The sequence below is a fragment of the Lathamus discolor genome, chromosome 3, assembly GCF_037157495.1.
Source record: "Lathamus discolor isolate bLatDis1 chromosome 3, bLatDis1.hap1, whole genome shotgun sequence".
Taxonomy (NCBI): Eukaryota; Metazoa; Chordata; class Aves; order Psittaciformes; family Psittacidae; genus Lathamus; species Lathamus discolor.
Window position 1 is genome coordinate 73,019,265 of NC_088886.1, and position 20,653 is coordinate 73,039,917.

Consider the following 20,653-nt stretch of genomic DNA (forward strand, 5'->3'; position numbering starts at 1 on the left):
GCTATCTGCAGAGACGTTCTGCCACCAGTGGAAAATAAACCCATTTCTAGATCTCTCCTTAAATGTGATACTAGGTGCCTAATTTAAAATTCTGTATTATCTTTTGAGAGCTGTCTAAATCCTTTCCAGCGTTTGGTAGAATGTAGTGCAAACATCTCACAGCATATCTTCCCCTTGAAGATAGTGGTTTGAAAGTTGGATGTTCGGTAGGTGTGAATATGGGTCATTCTTTCTTCTTGCTTCCAGGGAAATACTTAAATGTTGTGCGAGAATGTGGCCGTGATGTTACCTGCCCTGTGGCTAAAGAGGTCATCTATACTTTAAAAGAGCGAGCATATGTGGAGCAAATAGAAAAAGCGTATAACTATGCTAGCAAAGTTCTTCTGGATTTCCTAATGGAGGAGAAAGAGCTGGTGACTCACCTAAGGTTTGATTCATTTTACTAAGTGCATGTGAAATACATTGGTTCCGAGAGTGAACGTAAGTTTTTTGAAGTTAGCCTGCTTTTTCTTGGGTTATTATTAATGTGTTGTCTCTATTTCCATTAGAAGGGATGACCTGAAAAAGTAAGATTTGGGGTTTTTCCTGAATTAAAACAGAAGGAGAAGTGTAAAATGATAGAAATGTCAGGTGAGAAGGATATCTGGGCATCTCTAGTCCAAGTTCCTTCTAAGGCTGTTGCCAAAACTAGATCAGTGAAGTTGTGGCTTTGCTTAGCCCAGTCCCAAAACCCACCCTCAGGTATGAACGTCCTCTACCTCCCTCATGACTTGCGCCATGGCTTGTCACTCCCACCCAGGAAGGGAGTTTCCCTTATCACCTGGTATGATCAAGAAGATTTTAATGTGAGTAAGAAATAGTTGGATATTAAGCATCTCAGCAAATAAGTGCCCTGGTTATTGTTCATTCAAACACAAGTAGCTGGAATAGAGTAAGTTTATTAGCCCTAAGTTCCAGTACAGGGTTTTTCTAAACATTGTCCTTTTTTAAAGTTCATTTTGATAACCTGCATTTTGACTCTCATAATACATTCAGCTGATAGCAAATGCAGGTGCATTCTAGCATGCAAACTCCAGCTTCCTTGTGTGAATCAAGCTTTTAGTTTATTACCATCTTCAGAAAACAGTAAACCCAGGAATTCCCGATTTCATGAAAGGTTGAGAGCTGTCTGAAACCTGCCAGTCGTTAAAGATTCTTCCTAGCCTTGCTAATGACTGTCATCCCTCCAAGCCTTCTTTGCTTAATAGGAATGTTCAAGAGGCACTGGATTCTGAAGTTCTGATGGCACATGTCCTCTATTGGGCCCATCTGTCGCAGTGTAGTTTCAGATTAAGGTGTTGCTCAGCCTGTCCAGCTGGGGTCAGTGTCTGTGACCTCCTCGTCTTTGAAACAGGGTCTTTGCTAGATGATTCAGCAGCTGTCCTATGTGTAAATGATCTGCTAGGGTGCAAGTGCAGGGGCAGCTCATTGAGGAAGAAGCTACTGAGCTTCCAGTGTATGTGTGAGCTTTGAGGGCTGAAGTGGAATGTTTGATTAAACCCCAGGGAGCCTCTTCAGTTAAGCAGCAGTACTGACTCTCTCCACCGTCCCAGAAGCATTGGTTGGAAGGACCAACAACCTCAGCAGATCTGTAGTTCAACCTCCTGCTTGAAGTGGGATTGTCATCAGCATTAGGTCAGGTTTTCATTTGAGTTTACACTCTAATGTGTGTCAGTGGTAAGTATCTTGCTCCCCTACCTCTTGTTTCCTCAGTTAACCACTGACACTGTCATGACTTCCTCGTGACTGGGGGAGTTTCCTTGGTTCAAGAGAGTAATGACAGTCGGGTAAACAGTGGGGCTGAGCATCATCCCAAATTGACAGTGATCAGGAGTCTGCAATCATCTTGTGTTAAGGATGTCCTAGTTTTGCTTTGAAAGCTGCAGTTACCAGTTACTCCTCTGAGTTATCTCCAGACTTCTGGCCCACTGCAGTTGATTCCCTGGCATCAAGTGAAAATTGAAGTTTATGCATCCTACTGTAGTAGAAGTCACCACAAGTACCTGGAGTACTTAAAAAATCAGCACAGATGCTTGTTCATTCAGAGGAGTTCAGGACTCTGCTCTGAATTGGCAACTGCCTCCTGAATGGATCTGCATGTATCCTGACTGAGGTGGTAGGGAGGAGGACACATGCATAAGACTAGTCTCCATATTGATTATTTGTGGCAGTGTGTTCTCCATGAAGAAGAACATTTTGTGATCAAACCCAGCAGGCTGGCTGAATTGATTGCTTTTGTTCCTTTAGGTTTAATATGGATTAACTTGGGCTTTTATAAACATAATCAATTGTCCCTTCATTTTCTTGAGCAGATCTATAAAACACTATTTCCTGATGGATCAAGGGGACTTTTTTGTTCACTTCATGGATCTCACAGAAGAGGAACTCAAGAAGCCTGTAGATGACATCATAACCACAAGGCTAGAGGCTCTGCTTGAATTAGCCCTGCGAATGAGCACAGCCAACACAGATCCTTTCAAGGATGATTTAAAGGTAAGCAGAAGGTAATTGAATTTGAAAAGAAGGCTTGCCATGATTTGGGAAGACCTGCGTGCCTCTAAGAACCTGCTGAATGTACAGCAGAAAAGAGAAGGATGAAGGAAAAGAGAATTGATGGCATTTTGTAGACTTTCTCTGGGTTAAGTCCTGTTTCATCCAGATTAGCAGCTTCCCCTGGCTGTATTTTCTTGCTGGTTTCTTGAACATGGAGAAGGTGCTTTTGGGTGGCCCCAGGATAAAGTGGAAGCAGTGCTGTGTCTCTCGTGCTTGTTCTCAGCTTGGGTGCTCACTTTGGAGTACAAGAGAACACCTGATTAGAAGTCCTGCCTATTAATGACTGCATCTTTTGCAGATGTGAAGCAGCACAGGGGCTGTGCCTGAGAAGGGTGAGATCTGGATAAAGAGGCTGACAGCAGGAGAGAGTGATCAGCAGAGCAGCGTGTTGTATGCTGATTGTTAACCACTACAGCAACACTGCTCTGGTGTCTGCTGCTCCATTCCAGATCATACCATTTACTGTTGCTTCCTAGATTGGTCTGATGACTTGAGAACTACTGCTAATTTGCACTTCTGACACATGTCTGTTGCTGTGCAGTAGTTATGAGTGTCCTGTGGCTTAATTTTTAAACTGCTCTTCCTTTATAGATTGACTTGATGCCCCATGACCTCATTACACAGCTCTTGAGAGTATTGGCTATAGAAACAAAACAAGAGAAGGCTATCATCAGTGCAGATCCCACAGAGCTCACTCTCAGTGGTTTGGAAGCATTTTCCTTTGACTACATCGTTAAGTGGCCTCTGTCCCTTATTATAAACAGGTAAGATATCAATCCGCTGAAGGAATAAAAGGCAAAAGCTTTTGAATGGGAGTGAAGCAAATTTCCACACAGCAAAATACTGGAAAGTCTGTATCTTTAAAGTGATGTCACAAGCTGCTGATTAGCAAGGAATGCTTTGGTGCTTGCTCCACTTGTAGACTATGGAATATGGATTGTGTCTTCAGTAGAATCCTACTAAGGCATGCTTGGAAAGTCAAACTTTGACTTCAGATGTTGGGAAGAGAGCTCAAAGGATGCTTTCCCAGCCTGATTTTGCTTGTGACTGGTCACCCAGTTTTCATTTGTCCATGGCTTTCTGAAGTATCTTCCCCAAGAACATGAACTCTCACAAGAGGATTTCCATCCAAGAATCAGACATATCTCGAATGTGGAGAGTGGTAAAAATGCACTTTCTGGTATCCCTGGTTGCCCACTAGTAGGATAAAGGCTGTTGCTATAATTGCTACAGCAAGCTGTTTTGCATTTATTTGTGTTATGAGGGACTAAATGAGGGTTCGTTTTTCTTTAGGGATTTGCCTCCTGTTTTCCTAGCAAACTCTGTGAGACAGGGCAATGGGACAGGCAGTGTTAGATGAGCAGGGTGACAGATGTGGAATTGTTAAACACCAACAATTAGTTTGTCCCTTAATTTCCCCTTTAAAGAAGCAGTTGACAGAGGGGGACTTTTCTAATGACATGGTGCTTTTGAAATTCTGTCTCTTTCTTCCAGAGTCACTGTGTTAGCTCTGATGGTAGCTATGGAAGTGAAAATAGTACTTGGTAAGGTTTCATGAACTGTATCGACTGGAGCTCTGTAGACACCTACACTGAAGTGTCTGAACACAGACCTGAATCCAGTCCCCGAAGCTATAAATAAGCATACCCATCTGCTTCTGACAGTGCATTGCTGATGGGGTAATGCTGCCTGTAGCTTGGTTACAGCTTTTTCTTCATCTTTTTGGAGAATCCTGGTGAATTGTCTTGCTGACTGTAACTGTCTTAGTGCAGTGGGTACATGACCTCAGGCTTTCAACCCCCTGTTGCAGCATCTTCATGAGTGACCTTCCTGCAGGTAGCCCTAGGGAATTGAAGAAGGAGGCTGGTGATGTACCAGCTGGCAGGAAATGCAGAGGAGGGACTCCTTGGAGAGAAATTCTTTGGGTTGGCAACAAATGTGATTTTTTTTTTTTTTTCCTTTGGTTTGAATTGTTTCAGCGTGGATCCGTGTGGCTGAAGGTGTAAGGAGCATGTTTTGTAATGTCTTTTTGCCTTTGGGCAGGCTTATCCTTCACAGCTTAGTCTGTCAGTCAGAACAGGGCTTAATCAGGATGGGTTTCTCCTTTCTTTCCAGGAAAGCACTGACAAGATACCAAATGCTTTTCAGACACATGTTCTACTGCAAACATGTGGAAAGACAGTTGTGCAATGTTTGGATCAGCAATAAGACGGCCAAGCAATTCTCCCTGCATTCAGCTAAGTGGTATGACCTTTTTTTCTCCCGGATCAGATGCGAAGGTTTGGGTTTCCTTCTTGCTAGTTAGATCAGATCATTTTGGTGTGAAAATGATCCTTACAAATTTCTTACAGGCTGAGAGAGATCAAACCATAACATTTCAGGTTTCAGTAGGAAGTATCTGCTCAATAATCTTTGTGCTGCTCAGCTCGTTCCTCTTTGTTGGCACGTAGTTTTGGAAAGGTAGAAGTGGTCTTTAGCCTTAGCATGTGGAACAGTTACAGCAGAGGACATCTGTTCGCATATAATCTTGGTCACTACTTTAGCATCAGCAAGATTAGTAAGCACCCCAGTAGTTCAAAAGCAGTATCTTTCTCTTCTGGCCAGACCCCTAGCAAGGACTTGTGATCTTCACACAGCTTGGTTGATATTTGGTCTGATACAGATTGAATAAAGTAAAAATGGTGGGGTGTTTTCCCAGCAAATCATCCTATCTTGATCCACCTGTGAGGGTAGACTTTAATCTTTGGATCTGCACTCCAGGTTGCTGGAGGCACCTGTTTGGAGAGTGACGCAGGCCCCAGCACTGCAAGGTAGTACTGTTTGCCTTGCCAGTGGCACTTCCTTGTCACAAGTTAACATTGCCTTACCTTAGCCAACAGGACGGTAGCTCTGGTTCTCCTAGAATTGTAGAGGTGTAGCAGAAGAGACCTGTGAGGGTCTGTAGTCCAGCCTGCAGCTCACAGGACAACAGCAGGGGACAGGGCAGCCGTGGCTGAAAACCCCTATGGTGGGTATCCCCCACCTCTCCTGACACAGTTTGCTGAAGTCAGTTCTTAGTTTGCTATCACAATCTGCATAAATCAACATTGAAAGAACCTCTGTATAATCCCACTGTTCTATTTCACCTTAGAGAAATTGCATTAAATATCTTAGGTAGTAGGTGATTTGGTTAAATATTTGGATCCCTTGAACATACTGATGCAAGTCATAGAATATTTTGAAGTGTTCAGTTAACAATTAAGGCTGGAAAGCATTTATCTGCTTCAGTTTTGCCCTACTAATGAGCTTGATAGTTACACTAATTGCTTTAATATTTAATATTAACATTCCAGTTGAATATAAGCAAATATTCAAAGTAATTGTCCAGTCTATGACAGGTTCAAAACTCTTGACTATAGTAATTGAGGGAAAGCCAGCTGAATACGTGGAAAACAGGGACGGTTTGCATTGACTTTATAATCCTTCTCACGCTGCAGCAGTGAATTTGCCAGGACAGAAATATTTAGCTCTGCTTGACTGTGCAAGCCTGGTGATAGTTCTCCATGGCATTTGCTAGCTCTCAGTTGTGTGGGTGTGATTTCTCCCCTAGGTTTGCTGGTGCTTTCACACTGCGGCAGCGGATGCTGAATTTTGTACAGAATATCCAGTATTACATGATGTTTGAAGTGATGGAGCCAACATGGCACATTCTTGAGAAGAACCTGAAGCTGGTGAGTGTTTGTGTGCTCGAGAGAAGTCAGAACAGAAGTCTTAAGTTAACAAATTTGCTACAGGGAAAGAATGCCTAACGCAGGTGTCTGTTAGTTTTGTTGGAGGCACTTCAGTGTCTGGGAACTGTTTTTATTACACTGTAAAGACTGCTGCTGTTCTACATCACCTTTCTGATTTATTAGTCGTATATCCCTTTCCTGTGCTGCATCTTCCTGTCTATGTCCAGTTCATACTCTGCACCTTGCTATGTGAAGGTGGTGTTCTGATGAAAAGAAAGAAAACTACGGAAAAGGAAGAGGGATGTAGGGTGCAGTGATCATGAACTGGTCCAGATATCTTCAGTTGATTCCTTAGCTGACCAGCAGTGCTCTTAAAAGCAAAGTCTATGCTTTCTCTTCCATGAAGCTGCCACGGACTGGCATGTTCCACATGTATATTCCACACAGGAGGCTATTCCACATATATATTCCCACTGCAGGGAGAACTTTTCTGTCCTGGTGGTACCTGGGAGAGGCTAAGCTCACTTCCCACTGAGTTTTATGCCTGCCAGAGAGGGTATCTGGGCAAAGCATGCATGGCATCATTTTGGTTCTTACCACAGATGTACTGTTCTGAGCTGTGGGATTTTCCAGGTGTGTTGCAGAGTATTTCTGGTTTCCTAATCCAAGTCAGTAACTTCTCCAGAAGTTAACTCTTTGCCATAGCAATAACTGCAAGAATTGGGTTTTATTTCCTGATGGGCATGTGAGATGGCTTTATTATCTCGGAGATGAGCACGTTCTCAGCTAATGTCCCACCTGCCTGTTTTAAATCAAGAATGAGAAGACATTGGGAGTTTGTCTTTCAGAACAGGCTAGTCAAGAAGCCCATAAAGGTCTTCTCCTATCTGGTTTCATTCTCGTCAGATTTGTTGTTTCCATCCTCAACAACAGAGAAAACAGTCAGTCACCAAACAGATCAAGGACTGTTCTGTCTGTCCAAAGCAAGCTCTTCTCTCCGTTCCTCTTTTACCCAACTCTGGTAAAGATCTAGATTTTTGGGTCATACAGAGTTATTGTGGAAGTTCAGTAGACAAATGAAGAACGATGCCTGAGCACTGGCAGATCTTCTGAAGGCCACAGCAATGCTGCAAATACATTTTCTTTAGACGGACCACTTTGCTAAGGGGGGGAGTCTGACCTGGTGCCACCTCCTTCATGCCAAGAGACAACTTGAGAAGGTCTTTAGGAAGTGCTGTCTGTGAGTTTCGTATGTCTTGGCGTATACAACTCAACACAGGCAAGGGCTGTGCCAGGCAGTGCTTAATTAATTAAAGCAGGTGATCAGGGATACATTCCTCAAGCTTGCTTACTTTGCAGCATAACCTTTGTGATGGCTGTAGTGATTTTCCTTATCTCAAGTGACAGTGTGTCCCTTTTCGTCCTTCTCAGCTTCCTTACCCACTGTGGGGCTGCTGTGTTGGGACTGGTGTTAGGGTGCCCCAGCTATTGCAAGGAAACAGGAGGCAGATGTACGTCACCTTTTTATTCTTCCCTCTGATGGTCATCCTGTGATTAGACGCTTCTGGATTGCGCATCTTTTCCTCTTGTACTGTGAAAAAAATAACATATAGAATCATAGAACAGTCAGGGTTGGAAAGGACCTTAACATCATCCAGTTCCAACCCCCTGCCATGGGCAGGGACACCGCACACTAAACCATCTCAGCCAAGGCTCTGTCCAACCTGGCCTTGAACACTGCCAGGGATGGAGCATTCGCAACTTCCCTGGGCAACCCATTCCAGTGCCTCACCACCCTAACAGTAAAGAACTTCCTCCTTATATCCAATCTAAACTTCCCCTGTTACAGTTTGAACCCGTAACCCCTTGTCCTATCACTACAGTCCCTAATGAAGAGTCACTCCCCAGCATCCTTATAGTCCCCCTTCAGGTACTGGAAGGCTTCTATAAGATATGCTATATCTGAGGTACCAAACAGCTCAACTCTCCTTCTGCCATCTCCATCAAGCCTCAGCGGCTCTCTGATGAGCTTTCAATGTCAAGCCACCCTTAGTTTCTACTGTGTACCTGGGAGTTGCTCTGGAGTCAGCTAACCACCATTTTTTAATGCCCTGACGTCCTTTTTCCTGGATTTCCTGGTCTAGGATTATGAATATAGCTGCATATTCTTGGTGAGAACTTCTGATCAAGAAGAGTTTGTACGTTAAGCTTCTGGATTATCTGAAAGAAGGGTATTTTCTTAATTTTGTTGTAAGTTTAGGTTTTCAAAATGTAATTCTCAGTTTACTTTACTTGCATTGAGGCTCTTGTTCAAGGTATCCTGTCCCGGGTTCTTCCATATTAATGTCCTTTCAGTCTCTGCTGATTCCAGGTGTCCTAGAGGAGACTGTTAAATGCAGTAGGCACGCTGTCTGTACTGAGGACATTCCCTGTTTGGAAAAGACAATGTCCTGACTCTTTCTGTCTGAAGATTCCTCTTTGCTTTGCCTCTCAACCATTGAGTTTCTTTGCTGCTTTAGATCTATTAGCACTGTTGAAGCATTTTATTTCAGTTCCAAAAAGGAATTTGCCAATTTGTAGTTTGTCAAAGGAAAACATTTATAAACCAAACCTTTTTGATAGCCAAAGTGGGCAGAATTTTTCTCAAGCTATGGAACATCTGTGAGCTTCTTTATCCTGCCAGAGATGCTGAGATGGCAGGTATAAAGTGACTTTGCTGGCACTGGAAAAAGGTGTTAAATGGCTGTATGGCAAGAAGGAGAAGTCTAGCAAAGTCTTTGAGGTTTAATTGAAATGTCTGTTTGTCTCCCATCCTCATCAGTGTCCTTCAAGGCTTTTAAATCTCTGGGAGATAGAGCATGCCCTCTACCAATGCTGGGGCAGGAGAAGTCTGGTGCCTGTGGGTCAGATGGTGCCATGGGTACACATGAATTGAACATCTCAGCACTGCCAGCTAAAGAAGCTGTTTAAGCAACCACTGCATTAGGCAGCCCTTTAAAAGAGCTGCTCACCATGACATATCCCAGCTCCTGGGTTAAATCTTACTTGATTTAAATAAAAGTATCATGTATTTCCAAACAGAGGATGCAGAACTGGCTCTTTAACCCCCATACCCTACAGACTGGGGTAGTCTTTTCCTTTCATTTGTATTTTAGGAGGGAAAAGGATGATCCTCACTGGTCTCATGTGGTGTCTTACGCTGTTTTTTCATTTGCCAGAGTTCTCTTGTGCGTTTCCTCTTGAAGTTAAGGTGCTTTCTTTCTAAGGCTGTAACTAGTATCTTCATCTTCAAAACTTCATTGTCTTCATCCACACAACTAGCATCTTCATTGGATTAGAAAACAGCATTTATCCCTCTTCTGTATCTAGTTGTTTGAAAGGTTAAAGGGTTGGGTTTTTTTGCCGTTGATCCTTATGTAGCAGCGTGAATGCCTTGGCAATTTTAGTCCTATAGTTCTTTCCAAAGCTTGACTTGTGTTCTCAGCTTCAGCACATCCTGTAACTGTACGGAGTGACAGGGGATTTTTAATCTATCATTTAAAACCTGAGACTGAAACAGTGTTGTGGTTTAAACCCAACCACACAGCTCGTTCACTTTCTCTCCCCCCTTCTTGCCCTCCCCCTGCTCCTGGAGGTACGGAGAGGAGAATCGAAAAGAATGCAACTCCCATGGGTTGAGATAAGAACAGTTTAGTAACTAAGGTATAACACAAATCACTGCTGCTACCACCAATAATAATAATGACAAAGGAAATAACAAGAGGAAAGAATACAACACCTCAACACCAGCTGACCGATAACTCGCCCCTCTCCCGCTGAGCCGAGCACCGATCCATACCTCGTCCAACCCTGCAGTCCCAGCCCTTCCAGGTAGCTCCCCGTTACATCCTGGGCATGACGTGCTGTGGTATGGAATACCTCTTTGGTCAGTTTGGGTCAGGTGTCCTGTCTCTGCTTCCTCCCAACCTCCCCTCGTCCCTGGCAGAGCGTGAGGCTCACAAAGTCCTTCCTTAGCCAGAATAAACATTACTTAGCAACAATTAAAAACCATCGGTGTTATCAGCTCTGTTCCCAGGCTGGAAGTCAAAACACAGAGCTTGCACCAGCTACTAAGAAGGAGAAAAACGGCTACTGGTGAATCCAGGACAAACAGCCTCTTGAAGCAGCAGAGCTAGACAGAAATCTTGGTAGAATCCTTACACCACTTCATGTCCTAGTTCCTTATTGTGCTCCTAAAATATGTTTCTGAATAACCTGTATGTTTTAAGCCTCCTAAACTTACTGACATTTGAGGTTCTTTGATTTATTTTTCTCTTTTCCACTTACTGCAGCTGACTACTGAGATGGTGAAGGTAGGAGTGAGCATGACAAGCAGATTGAAAAGCAAAGGAAGTGCATGTTCATAAAGCAGATAGCTCCATTCTGAGCCTCCTTTCTAGTGGAGGGCTTGGGTGATTAAAGAAAACATAATTTGGTTGAGAGGCTAATGTGACAAATCCAAGGGTAAATAGCCTGTGAAGGGCAGTTGAATGCAGTAATGCAAATACAACGTCCATCTCTGGATGTTTCTCAAAGCTGGAAGATACAGGAGAAATCTCTCAACGTGCCCTAGAGCATGTTTAGGAGGTCACTGTCAGAGGCAGGGTGCTGGGTTAGAGCTTTGGTCCAGTGCAGCACAGCAGTCCTGGTTTGATTTTTCATTATTGCACTATACCATCACAGGCATCTAATATTGATGATGTCCTGAGCCACCACACAAGCTTCTTGGATAACTGCTTGAAGGACTGCATGCTGACCAACCCAGAGCTGCTGAAGATATTCTCCAAGCTGATGTCTGTCTGTGTCATGTTCACAAACTGCATGCAGGTATGTACAGCCTCCCCATATTGACCCTGCTACTGCCAGCCAGCTAGGACAGTCCATTTATGTAACTCAATCCCTCTTGTCCTTGATTCACGTGAAAGAGCCTCTGTTCCTCCCACCAGCAGGCTTTAGACTGTGCATCCTTTCTCCCACATAGTTTCTGTGGCTTATCCCTCCACAGAATTCTCTATGCTCTTTTTTCAGTGTTGGGATCAGGTTCATCTGAACCGAATTGCCTCTCTTCAGCCAGTCGTGCAGCAGAATATGAGGTGTAAGTTGTAGGGCTCTGTAGTTTCTAGCATGCTTTCTTGAGGGTCAGGGAAGAACTGATGATTGGACCCATGGAGACTGATCTCTGTGGGCACACTTTAGCCCATAGCTTTAAAAAAGACCCCAAACATCACCTTTCTTTGGGTTGAGGGAGCTTTGTGTATTAATGTCACAAACTTAATCTCAGAGATAGCTTTCATGCAAGGTAGCTAGCTGCTGGGCCAGCAGAACTGATTCAGCCTCATGCTTTGCCATAACTGAAAGAAGGGGTCTAAACATTTCCACAACCCTCTGCTCTTCCAAGAGGTTCACCCAGAGCATGAAGCTGGATAGTGAGATGGACCGGCTCACCCTGGAGCACGGCACAATGCTGGGCCCACCAACAGAGGAGGAGCGTGCTGAAGAGACTGCAAAGAAGAAGCTAACTAACAAGGTGGGATGCGGATGGACAACTGGGTCCTTTCCCCTGTGGATGCTGCCTGGGTTGCAGTCTGGTCAGGGCAGCTGTCTAACTTCTTGCAGATAGACCTTCCTAGTTTCTAGAGCACCTATGGCCCCAAAAGCAGAATCTTTACAGAATTATATTTTTGAGGGTAGTGTGGAGCGCTGCTGGTGTTCTCAATGTCTGTTTTGAAGACACTTTCTCCTACAGCAGTCCCTACACTTGCTTTTAAGTCCTTAGTTGTATTTTCAGCTGTGCAGTGGGTACCCACATACAGGCTTTCTGCAACTTGAGTACTTTGTTATTTCCAGAGCTAACACTTTGCGATGGATGAGCCAATACACTGTTGGGTGCGACTCTTTGCAGTCCACCCCTTTCACATCTGGGGTATCTGTCTAGTTCATATTTCTCTATCTAGACGCACATGTGCTAAGCGATTTGGCCTGCTCTGCGCTCAGCAGGTTGCCTCCTGTCCTGCTGAAAGACCCTGTCCTGGCACACAGCTGGTAGGGTCCATCACACTGCAAGGCAGGCAGAGTGCTCTAGAGGTTACAGCCTGTCATAGGCAACACCCCCTTCTGCTTACTGGGTTTTCCTTCTTGAAAATAAATAATGACAGCATATATTTGAGGATAAGTGTACTGGGATCTACTCTGGGGTTCTCCCAGATAGGCATAGCAAGGTTCTAACTACCAAGAGCTTTGAAGGATTTATTTTAGTGGCTGAGCAACTGTTAAACTCTATGGCAGTTTTTTTTTGAGCAGGTTAAGAAATAGGGAAGGAATAATTACATCTCTTTGGCAAGTGCAAATCAGCAAACACATGGGGCCACTATGCCTTTGTCTTGGTAGCTTTTGGCAGAGCATGCTGACAACCTCCACCTGACATCTGGCTTTGAAGCAACAATCAACAAGTTTGATAGCAATTTCTCAACCCATCTGCTGGACCTGTTGGACAAACTGAGTGTTTACAGCACCAATGACTGTGAGCACAGCATGCTCAACATCATCTACAGGTGAGCCAGTAGTTTTCTCGCTGTTACTTCCCTTCTGTGGTTCCCAAATGCAGCTCAGGAAGGATAAATTGTTGTTTATAACTGCATATCTGCCCCATCAATGGAAACACTGAAATCACAAGAAATCTTGCTTTGCATTTCAACGCAATGCTTAAAAAACTCCCACATTCCTTTGATTTATGTGAAATGTGTCTATTAATGTTGTAAATGTAACACAAGTGTTAGTTTTATTGGGGATTGTCTCAATGTGTAGTCAGTGAATAAGCTGATTCCTGAATACAGCATGACTATTCCAATATGATAAAATGATGCAAGGGATTGATCATAAGTGGCGATTTTGTTTTAAGTTCACACCTTTTATGTATTTAAATAAGCATCCCTTAATAAGAATTAAGGTTTTTGTAGTTGCCTCATCCATACTTACTAGCTTCAGAGAGAGAGAAAAAATTAGATGACATGCACAAGGCCTTTTTAGAAGAATAAAAGTTTGGTTTTGCTGTAAGGGTCATACGTATTAGTGTTGTTGGGCTTTGTAAGATCTGTGTTACAGATCGGTGTAGCATGGAGGGACTTGCCCTCGTACTTCTAGCTTTGAAGAACCATAGGTAATGCTCTAAGAGCATTACTCTGAGAGTTGAGCCCATGTTCTATGCCAGTAGAGCGCTTCTCACTCTGATCCTCTAGTGTGAGATGTCCCTGTCCATGGCAGGGGCTTGAAATTGGATGATCATAAGGTCCTTTCCAACCCAAACCATTCTGTGATTCTATGGGTCTATGATCCTGCTACCTCGAACATCCGTTAGTTTCTTTATGCTGGCTGTGAGCCCAGCTGTAGTCTTATTTTCATGTATAAACAGTTGTAAACAGCTGCTATTGGCCCAGCCAGAAATTCAGGTCATGTTTAGGTGTCAGTTGTTTCCTTTCATGTTTTTATGAGGAAAGCCCTTGCTTTACTAAGGAGCGCTCCCTACTTATAAGAATAATTTTTGTCTAAATCTGTAATGCTTTTCAGTGGTGGACATGCTAGAATCAGTTGTTAGTGATACATAATTGCATCCATAAATGTGCCCAATAACTGGTAAATCACATGCATTTCCTTTCTTCCCTTGGTGCTTTAGGGATTCATGCCCCAATCCTTTTTAACCAGCACATAGGACTAAGGGGTACTTTGCGCTTTTTCCTGTTCTTTGTCCTCTGTTTTGTTTTATTTAAGTGTATTGCTCCTCTGCTTCATTTGGTCTTTGTGAACTGTACTTTTTGTTGGTCGTTCTCATCCTTTAGCTTAGCCTTCAGGAAAACAATGAGAATATGAACCTGCAACCATTAACTTCTGTTTGCTGCCCTCCTGTGTCAGATGTCTTTTATGGCTGGCTGATAACCCTGTCACCTCTGTTGAGATGTGCTGCACTGGACAGAGAGAGAAAAGGTTTAGGAATGTTTTTTTTGAAGCAGGTTGGTGTCCGCTCCACATCCTGTGTCTCTTGAAGCTTTCGTCGTTCTGCTTTCGTTTGTAACAGCATCTGACAGGGCTGTCCAGGATTCCTGGTATCAGCCTCTGCAAATATTGTTTTGTGAACTATTCCAGCAGGAATCTGGGCTTCCGGTTATTCCTTACTTCTGAGAACTTTTTGATTAACAACTAGCATGTGTTTACACAGCCCCTAGCCTCCTGTGTTAGAATCTGCTGCTCTGAGGACATGGTCACAGCTGAGACCAAGGTTGAACACTGTCATCTCTGTTACCATGGATGCTTACAGGAGTTGAGTCTAGCCCACCAGCTCCCACAGCACTGTAGGGAATTACATGCCTTGTCTTCTTCCTCATAGGATTGTATTCCTTATTTAAGGAGGGCAGGGATACTCACAGGTATCTGAAAGGAAATGCAGTGCCAAAGAATTATTCTTTGAAGAATACTCAAAGAATTGCTCTGAACTTTCCTGCTTCCGTTCCCTGTCAGAATAGGAGCTTTTATTCCAACCACCAGAACTGCCCTTGTTGGTTGATTCTCAGTCCCTGAATTGGGAGGGTAGGAGAGGGCCCCTTCTCCACAGTTGTAATAGCACTGATTCACTCTGTTTCTGAAGTGACCGGAGTCAGAGGTCTCCTTATCATGGAAAGTCTTCAAGGTGAGGCCCCAACAGTATAAGTGATTGCTGTTCTTTCCAGGACTAACCAGGACAGCTAAATCCTCATTTCCTTTTAGGAAATGATGGTGCAGCCTTCTGGACATTTTATGTCGACCTTTATTTGCTTGGGCATCACTGTATCATCACTGGGCTGTTGTAGATTGCAGGCAGGATCCACCTGTAGAATTGTCAGGACTAGGGGATTAGGTTTTTAGGCTCCCCTTGCTGCCATCACTCCTAGGTGTTACAGTGGCATCCAGAGTCAGGCTAGATTCAGGGACTGAGACCGTAAGTAGTTGAGTCATCAGGCAAGAACATTCACTCCTCCTCAGTGTTCCAGCTCTGCCTCCTTCTTTATCAAGCGCTTACATTTTTATCATTACCAGCACAAGTTCTAACAGATGGGCTTTTTTATGATGCTCCATCCAGAGATCTTAATGGCAACTAACGCCGTGATCCAGCCAGTTGGACATCAGTACAGGTCACTCAGGGCATGGCCAGCACATGTTAAGGCCCAAGTCACCTGCTCTTTTAACAGAAGAGCATCATGACCCCACAGTCGTTGAGTCTTGCAAAGAAAGAGCATATGGAGGTTGTTCCATTGGTGGGATCACTCAGCTGAGTCCAAGGCTGGAGCTGGTTCTCAGCTTACACAAGAAGACAACAACAAGTCCTTTTCATCATGCAGCAGCAGAAGCCCTGCAGCCTTCCATCACACTATCATGTGTGATGCCAGACACTGATGTAAGGCCTTTTCTGACAGTAGCTCCTGTCAGCACTGCTTCTACACTTAGCATCAGAAGTTCACCTCTTCCGTCATTGCTTCCGTGCCCTTGTGTCAACTTTATGCATCTGCCAGGACAATGGGACGAGTACGATAGAGACTGGCTGTGTATCTTATGCAGTTGTGGGTCCATGGTGCCATGGTCTGTAGCTATCCTCCGCCACACAGATGTTTTAGTGCTTCACGGACCGCACACAAGTGTTAGCTGTGGCAGGAGGTGACTTGTGAGCTGTGGAAGCTCTGGAACCAGCTCTTACAATTATGGAAGGGTTGGTTTTCACACGAGTGCTTCCTGCTTCAGGAGAAAGGAGAAGTTGGGTGATTCAGAAAGGTTCTGAGAAGATGCTTCTCTTAGCAGTTTGCATTGAGAACAATGACCTAAGCTGCAACCAGATGTTCAGAAGAGGGGCTGAGTTAATTGCCCCCCTGGTATTTCCATGCCCCAGTTGTGTCCAAGGGCTGCAGAGTCTTTATGCCATCAGGACTGCCATCACTATCAAGACCCCAGATCTGGGATTATGTGAGTCCAAGATGTTGGACACAGATGGACCTTTACTGACAAACCAGATGTCCCCATTTCCTTAACTGGAATACTGCATGTTAACAGGCCATGCAACAGAACACGTCTTTCCATTTCTGCAGGCTGCTCAGTAATGTTTTAGAGAGTAGAAGTCCCATAATGAATGCCCAGACATGACATTTAGCTCTCATTCAGTCTGTAGAGATTATTGGATCGAGTCCTGGACTCTATGGCAACAGGAACCCAAGAACCAGAGTGGAGATGGTTGTCATCTGAAATAACACATTTGATAGAGAGACAGAGCAGTTTATAAGATATATCAGTGTTTTCTTATAAATGATAACCTTTTTATATGGCTGCTTTTCAAGGGTGATAATCAACATGTAAGATAGATAACAAAATATCCCTTTTGTCCATAATCCTGGGCCTGTGCTTTTCCTTATTTGGCCTGGTTAGTATTTATTCAGTTTACAGTACTGAATCCATCGTATCTGTAGCACCAAACAAGAGAAGACAGAGATCCTGATGGTTTCCTTCAAATCAGGAAAGCTCACACATTAACTCACAGATTGTCAGTGTGCTGAAGTCCTGCTGAGGTGCCTTGGCTACATCTCTAGCAGTGGTGACAGAGGGTTTGGCAACAGCAGAGAAACCTTCAGTCACTTCTTCACTGAATAGTGAAAAGAGAATAATTACAGCATTAGTTTGTCATACTTTGTCAGAAGGATTACTTAATTCCAAATACTTAGAAATCTGACCCATCAAGTACTGTTAGCATTCATCAGATATCCTTCCTTAAACAGTTTGGAGGAAATGGCAATGACTGAGCTTAGACTATGAAGTGATGCAAACCCCAGTGAATAAAAGCTCCAGCCACAAAGCAAGAAACGAGTGTAAGCAGAGTCTGAGGAAGCACCATGCGGATTCTTAAGAGGGAGTTATCAAAGATCATTTAACCCTAAACGTACAGCTGGAAGGGAAGCAAAGCAGAATTCAAGAAGTCTGCAATTCAAGAAGTTTGGAATAAAGCAAATTCAGAAATGGAACAGGTCCTCAAAGCAAGGATGAGGGGCTGGTCCCAAGGAACAAGGACAGGACAAGAGGAAACGGCCTCAAGCTGCACCAGGGCAGGTTTAGATGGAGCTGAGGAACAATTCCTTCCCCACAGGGTGCTCAGGCATTGGAACAGGCTGCCCAGGGCAGGGCTGCAGTCACCGTCCCTGCAAGTGCTCACACACCGTGGAGACGAGGCCTCAGTGCCATGGGTCAGTGGTGGCCTTGGCAGTGCTGGGGAATGGTTGGACTGTATGGGCTTAAAGGGCTTTTCCAACCTGACTGATTCTGTGGTTCTGTGATTCTCTGATGTCCTGGCCTTATATTTGAATCAAAGTTTGGTAAACGTGCCTGCCTCAGTGTCAGGTTTCCTTTGTACAACTCCTAAAGGACGGAAGAGACATAAGCTTTTCAACCAGGATAGAGCAACAGATAAATTCCATCTGTCGAGTCTCTGTTTTCTGCAGTCACCAAAAAATGTCAAGGAACAATTTGTTGCCATTTATGTGAGGTTGTTAAGCAACATGAAACTCAAATATTGTGCCCATTCAGTTAGTATTGGAGCAACTTAATTTGAGAGTAACTTTTGTGTGATTCACAGGCTTGTATCAGCTATCGCTTAGTGTTCCAGGGCACATCTCTTTCAGAGCTGTGTGTCTTAGTTGGCTTGATAGTGCAGAAATGTGCCTAGGAAAGGTCACAGCAGGCATGGAGCTGGGTGGTTTTGTGTCATTGTTTTAGATTATCAGGGAGACAGGATTATGATATTGCTGCTGTTGCCTTCTGTTGCAAAAATTATTTTAATGTGAATTTATGAAAGTGTGATGTAAGAAAGTTCGATGGCAAGGTTCACTCTATTACTTGCTACACGGATGAAGCATGCAAAGGAAAACTGATTTAGAATCGATTTAGAAGTGTTTACACAGAGACTGAAGACACGAAAGACTTAAGGGAAGCTGTCATGGCTTAAGCCCAGCTGGCAGCCAAGCAGCAGGAAGCCACTCCAATCACCCCTTGCCCCCCTTCAGGGGGATGGGGAGGAGAACCTGAAAAGGTGTAAAAAAAGCTGTGGGTTGAGAAAAAAAAATGGTTTAATAATTGAAATAAAAGTTGTTGTTGATGATTATGATAATAGGGGAGGAGGGGAGGAGGAAAGGAGGGGGAAGGAATAAACCGCACCACTCCAAGGAAGAAACCAGATGCTGCACAATGCAATTGCTCACCAGCCGCTGATTGATGCCCAGCTCATCCCCCAGCAGCTATTAGTGGCTCCCCACTCACTCCCCCCAGTTTATATACTGGGCATGATGGGCTGTGGTATGAAATACCCCTTTGGCCAGGTCAGGTCAGGTGTCCTGTCTCTGCTTCCTCCCGGCTTCTTGTGCCCCTCCTCACTGGCAGAGCATGAGACTGAAAAGCCCTTGATTTAAAGTAACAACTAGAACAACTGGAGACCCTCCCATTGAGTCATGAGGTTCAAAGTGACACCCCCCTTGCTTTCTAACCTCTTCATAGAGCTTAGGTGGGGCTAGGTTCAATCCTTGTCTCAGACTTGGATGACCATTTACGTCTAAAAGAATTGATCACATGGATTTCATGTAGTGTTAATTCTGCATGTTATCAGTCACTTACTGAGGATCTGGTGTGGATCATCTCTCTGCCTTGGGTAGTAAGGAGGGATCTCCCAGTCTCAGGTAAGGAATGTCAAACCTTGCGAGGCACCCCAGCTCAAGGATGGAATTACCTGGCATACAGTCCAGCTGCAGTGCAGAGAGAACTTGAATTGATCCAAAGATCTGTCATCAGCAGATGACAGCTCTCTCTGCTTTGAAGAGCAATCTGAAGAGCCCTGTCAGCTCCAGGGGAGATCACAGCCATGCAGCAGCCTTGCTGCCTAGCAGGGAGAGCTCAAAGAAGGCTCATTTAGGCTGCCTTTTTTATGGAATAAAGTGGTTGGCTTGTAATCAAATTGCACACAGTGGGAAAAGTATGCTTGAGACTCCTTGTACCCACCACTTTCTTTGGTCCTTGGTAAATGAGTCTTGGAAAAGCCACGTGCTATACATGTGTTAATGGCATGAGCAGTGCTCCAAGCTTGTATTCATTGATGCTTTCTGGGTCACTCTGCCCTTGGTGGGTTTCCTGGAGGAGTTCTTGCCCTGGCTACAGTTCAGGCTTTCACCTCCTTTGGAGCCTGTACCAAACTACTGCTGGTTTGGTTTAGGTGGTTGGGTGCGTCTCCTGCTTTGGAGAGGCGTTTACAGGTATCAGCAGTAGTTGCGATTTTGGCTCAGCATCTTCCAACCAGTTACTCATCTCCTTGAATCATGAATCTGTTTGAAGCACGCTTGTGTTAGCAAGGTGATGGTGGTGGTGGTAGTGGAACATTCTGTGGTAGTTACAGGGGATAAATGGTGGACTTCATATGGGAATCATATGAACCATAGTTCAGTGGTGGTATTAAGGGGTGGTGGGAAGGGGTCAGGAAGATGCAGGGACTGAGGAGCCCTCAGCCCTGGCACCTTGTCCCCAAGTGGCAGGTTTCCAGGGCTGTGTGGTCAAGCCATAGCTCTGGAGAAGCAGCAATTGGTCCTTCCTGATGTATCTTATAATGTAAAGAACAGGTGAAATTTACCATCTATCAAGGGATGAGCACAGAAGAGGTAGCACTGACAACAGCCTGTGTCACAGTGCAGACATCCCCATCTCGCTCTGGACCAGCCACTGTGTCTACCCAGGCTGGGGCAGTCCCATGTCAGGGATGGCAGGTCCAGAGCCCACTGTGGTGTGGCCACATTCATGCCCTGGGAGAGACCAGGGCATGCCTGGGGCCATGGCTGGAGAATAGCAAGGCTGTGGGCAGGGGCAGTGAAGCATCGGAGAGGTCTGTGCTGTGGTGCATCATCTGCTGCTTCCCACAGCGAGACTTGCTTTGCTTCACATCCCTCATTTGAACCAATGTCGTTCTAAAATTCATCTTGCCCTATAAAAGACTTTCAAAGAATCACAGAACCCCAGCCTGGTTTATGTTGGAAGGGTCCTTAAAGCTCATCCAGTCCCAACCCCCTGCCACAGGCAGGGACACCTTCCACTAGAGCAGGGTGCTCCAAGCCCCTGTGTCCAACCTGGCCTTGAACACTGCCAGGGATGGGGCAGCCACAGCTTCTCTGGGCACCCTGTGCCTGCGCCTCAGCACCCTCACAGGGAAGAGCTTCTGCCTAAGAGCTCATCTCAGTCTCCCCTGTTCTGGCAGGTTAAAGCCATTCCCCTTGGCCTGT

The 20,653-nt window shown here is 44.6% G+C and overlaps 1 protein-coding gene across 2 annotated transcripts in view; it reads left to right on the forward strand.

The window, feature by feature from the left end:
- The window catches only part of TUBGCP2 (tubulin gamma complex component 2), a 35,163-nt gene that overhangs the window by 13,628 nt on the left and 882 nt on the right, over window positions 1-20,653 (forward strand). For both annotated transcript variants that reach the window (XM_065669762.1, XM_065669764.1), the window contains exons 10-17: window positions 247-427; window positions 2,352-2,532; window positions 3,184-3,356; window positions 4,708-4,836; window positions 6,182-6,302; window positions 11,025-11,168; window positions 11,740-11,868; window positions 12,729-12,892. In XM_065669762.1, coding sequence (XP_065525834.1) covers window positions 247-427; window positions 2,352-2,532; window positions 3,184-3,356; window positions 4,708-4,836; window positions 6,182-6,302; window positions 11,025-11,168; window positions 11,740-11,868; window positions 12,729-12,892 — 1,222 coding nt within the window. The remainder of the gene's footprint in view (window positions 1-246; window positions 428-2,351; window positions 2,533-3,183; window positions 3,357-4,707; window positions 4,837-6,181; window positions 6,303-11,024; window positions 11,169-11,739; window positions 11,869-12,728; window positions 12,893-20,653) is intronic.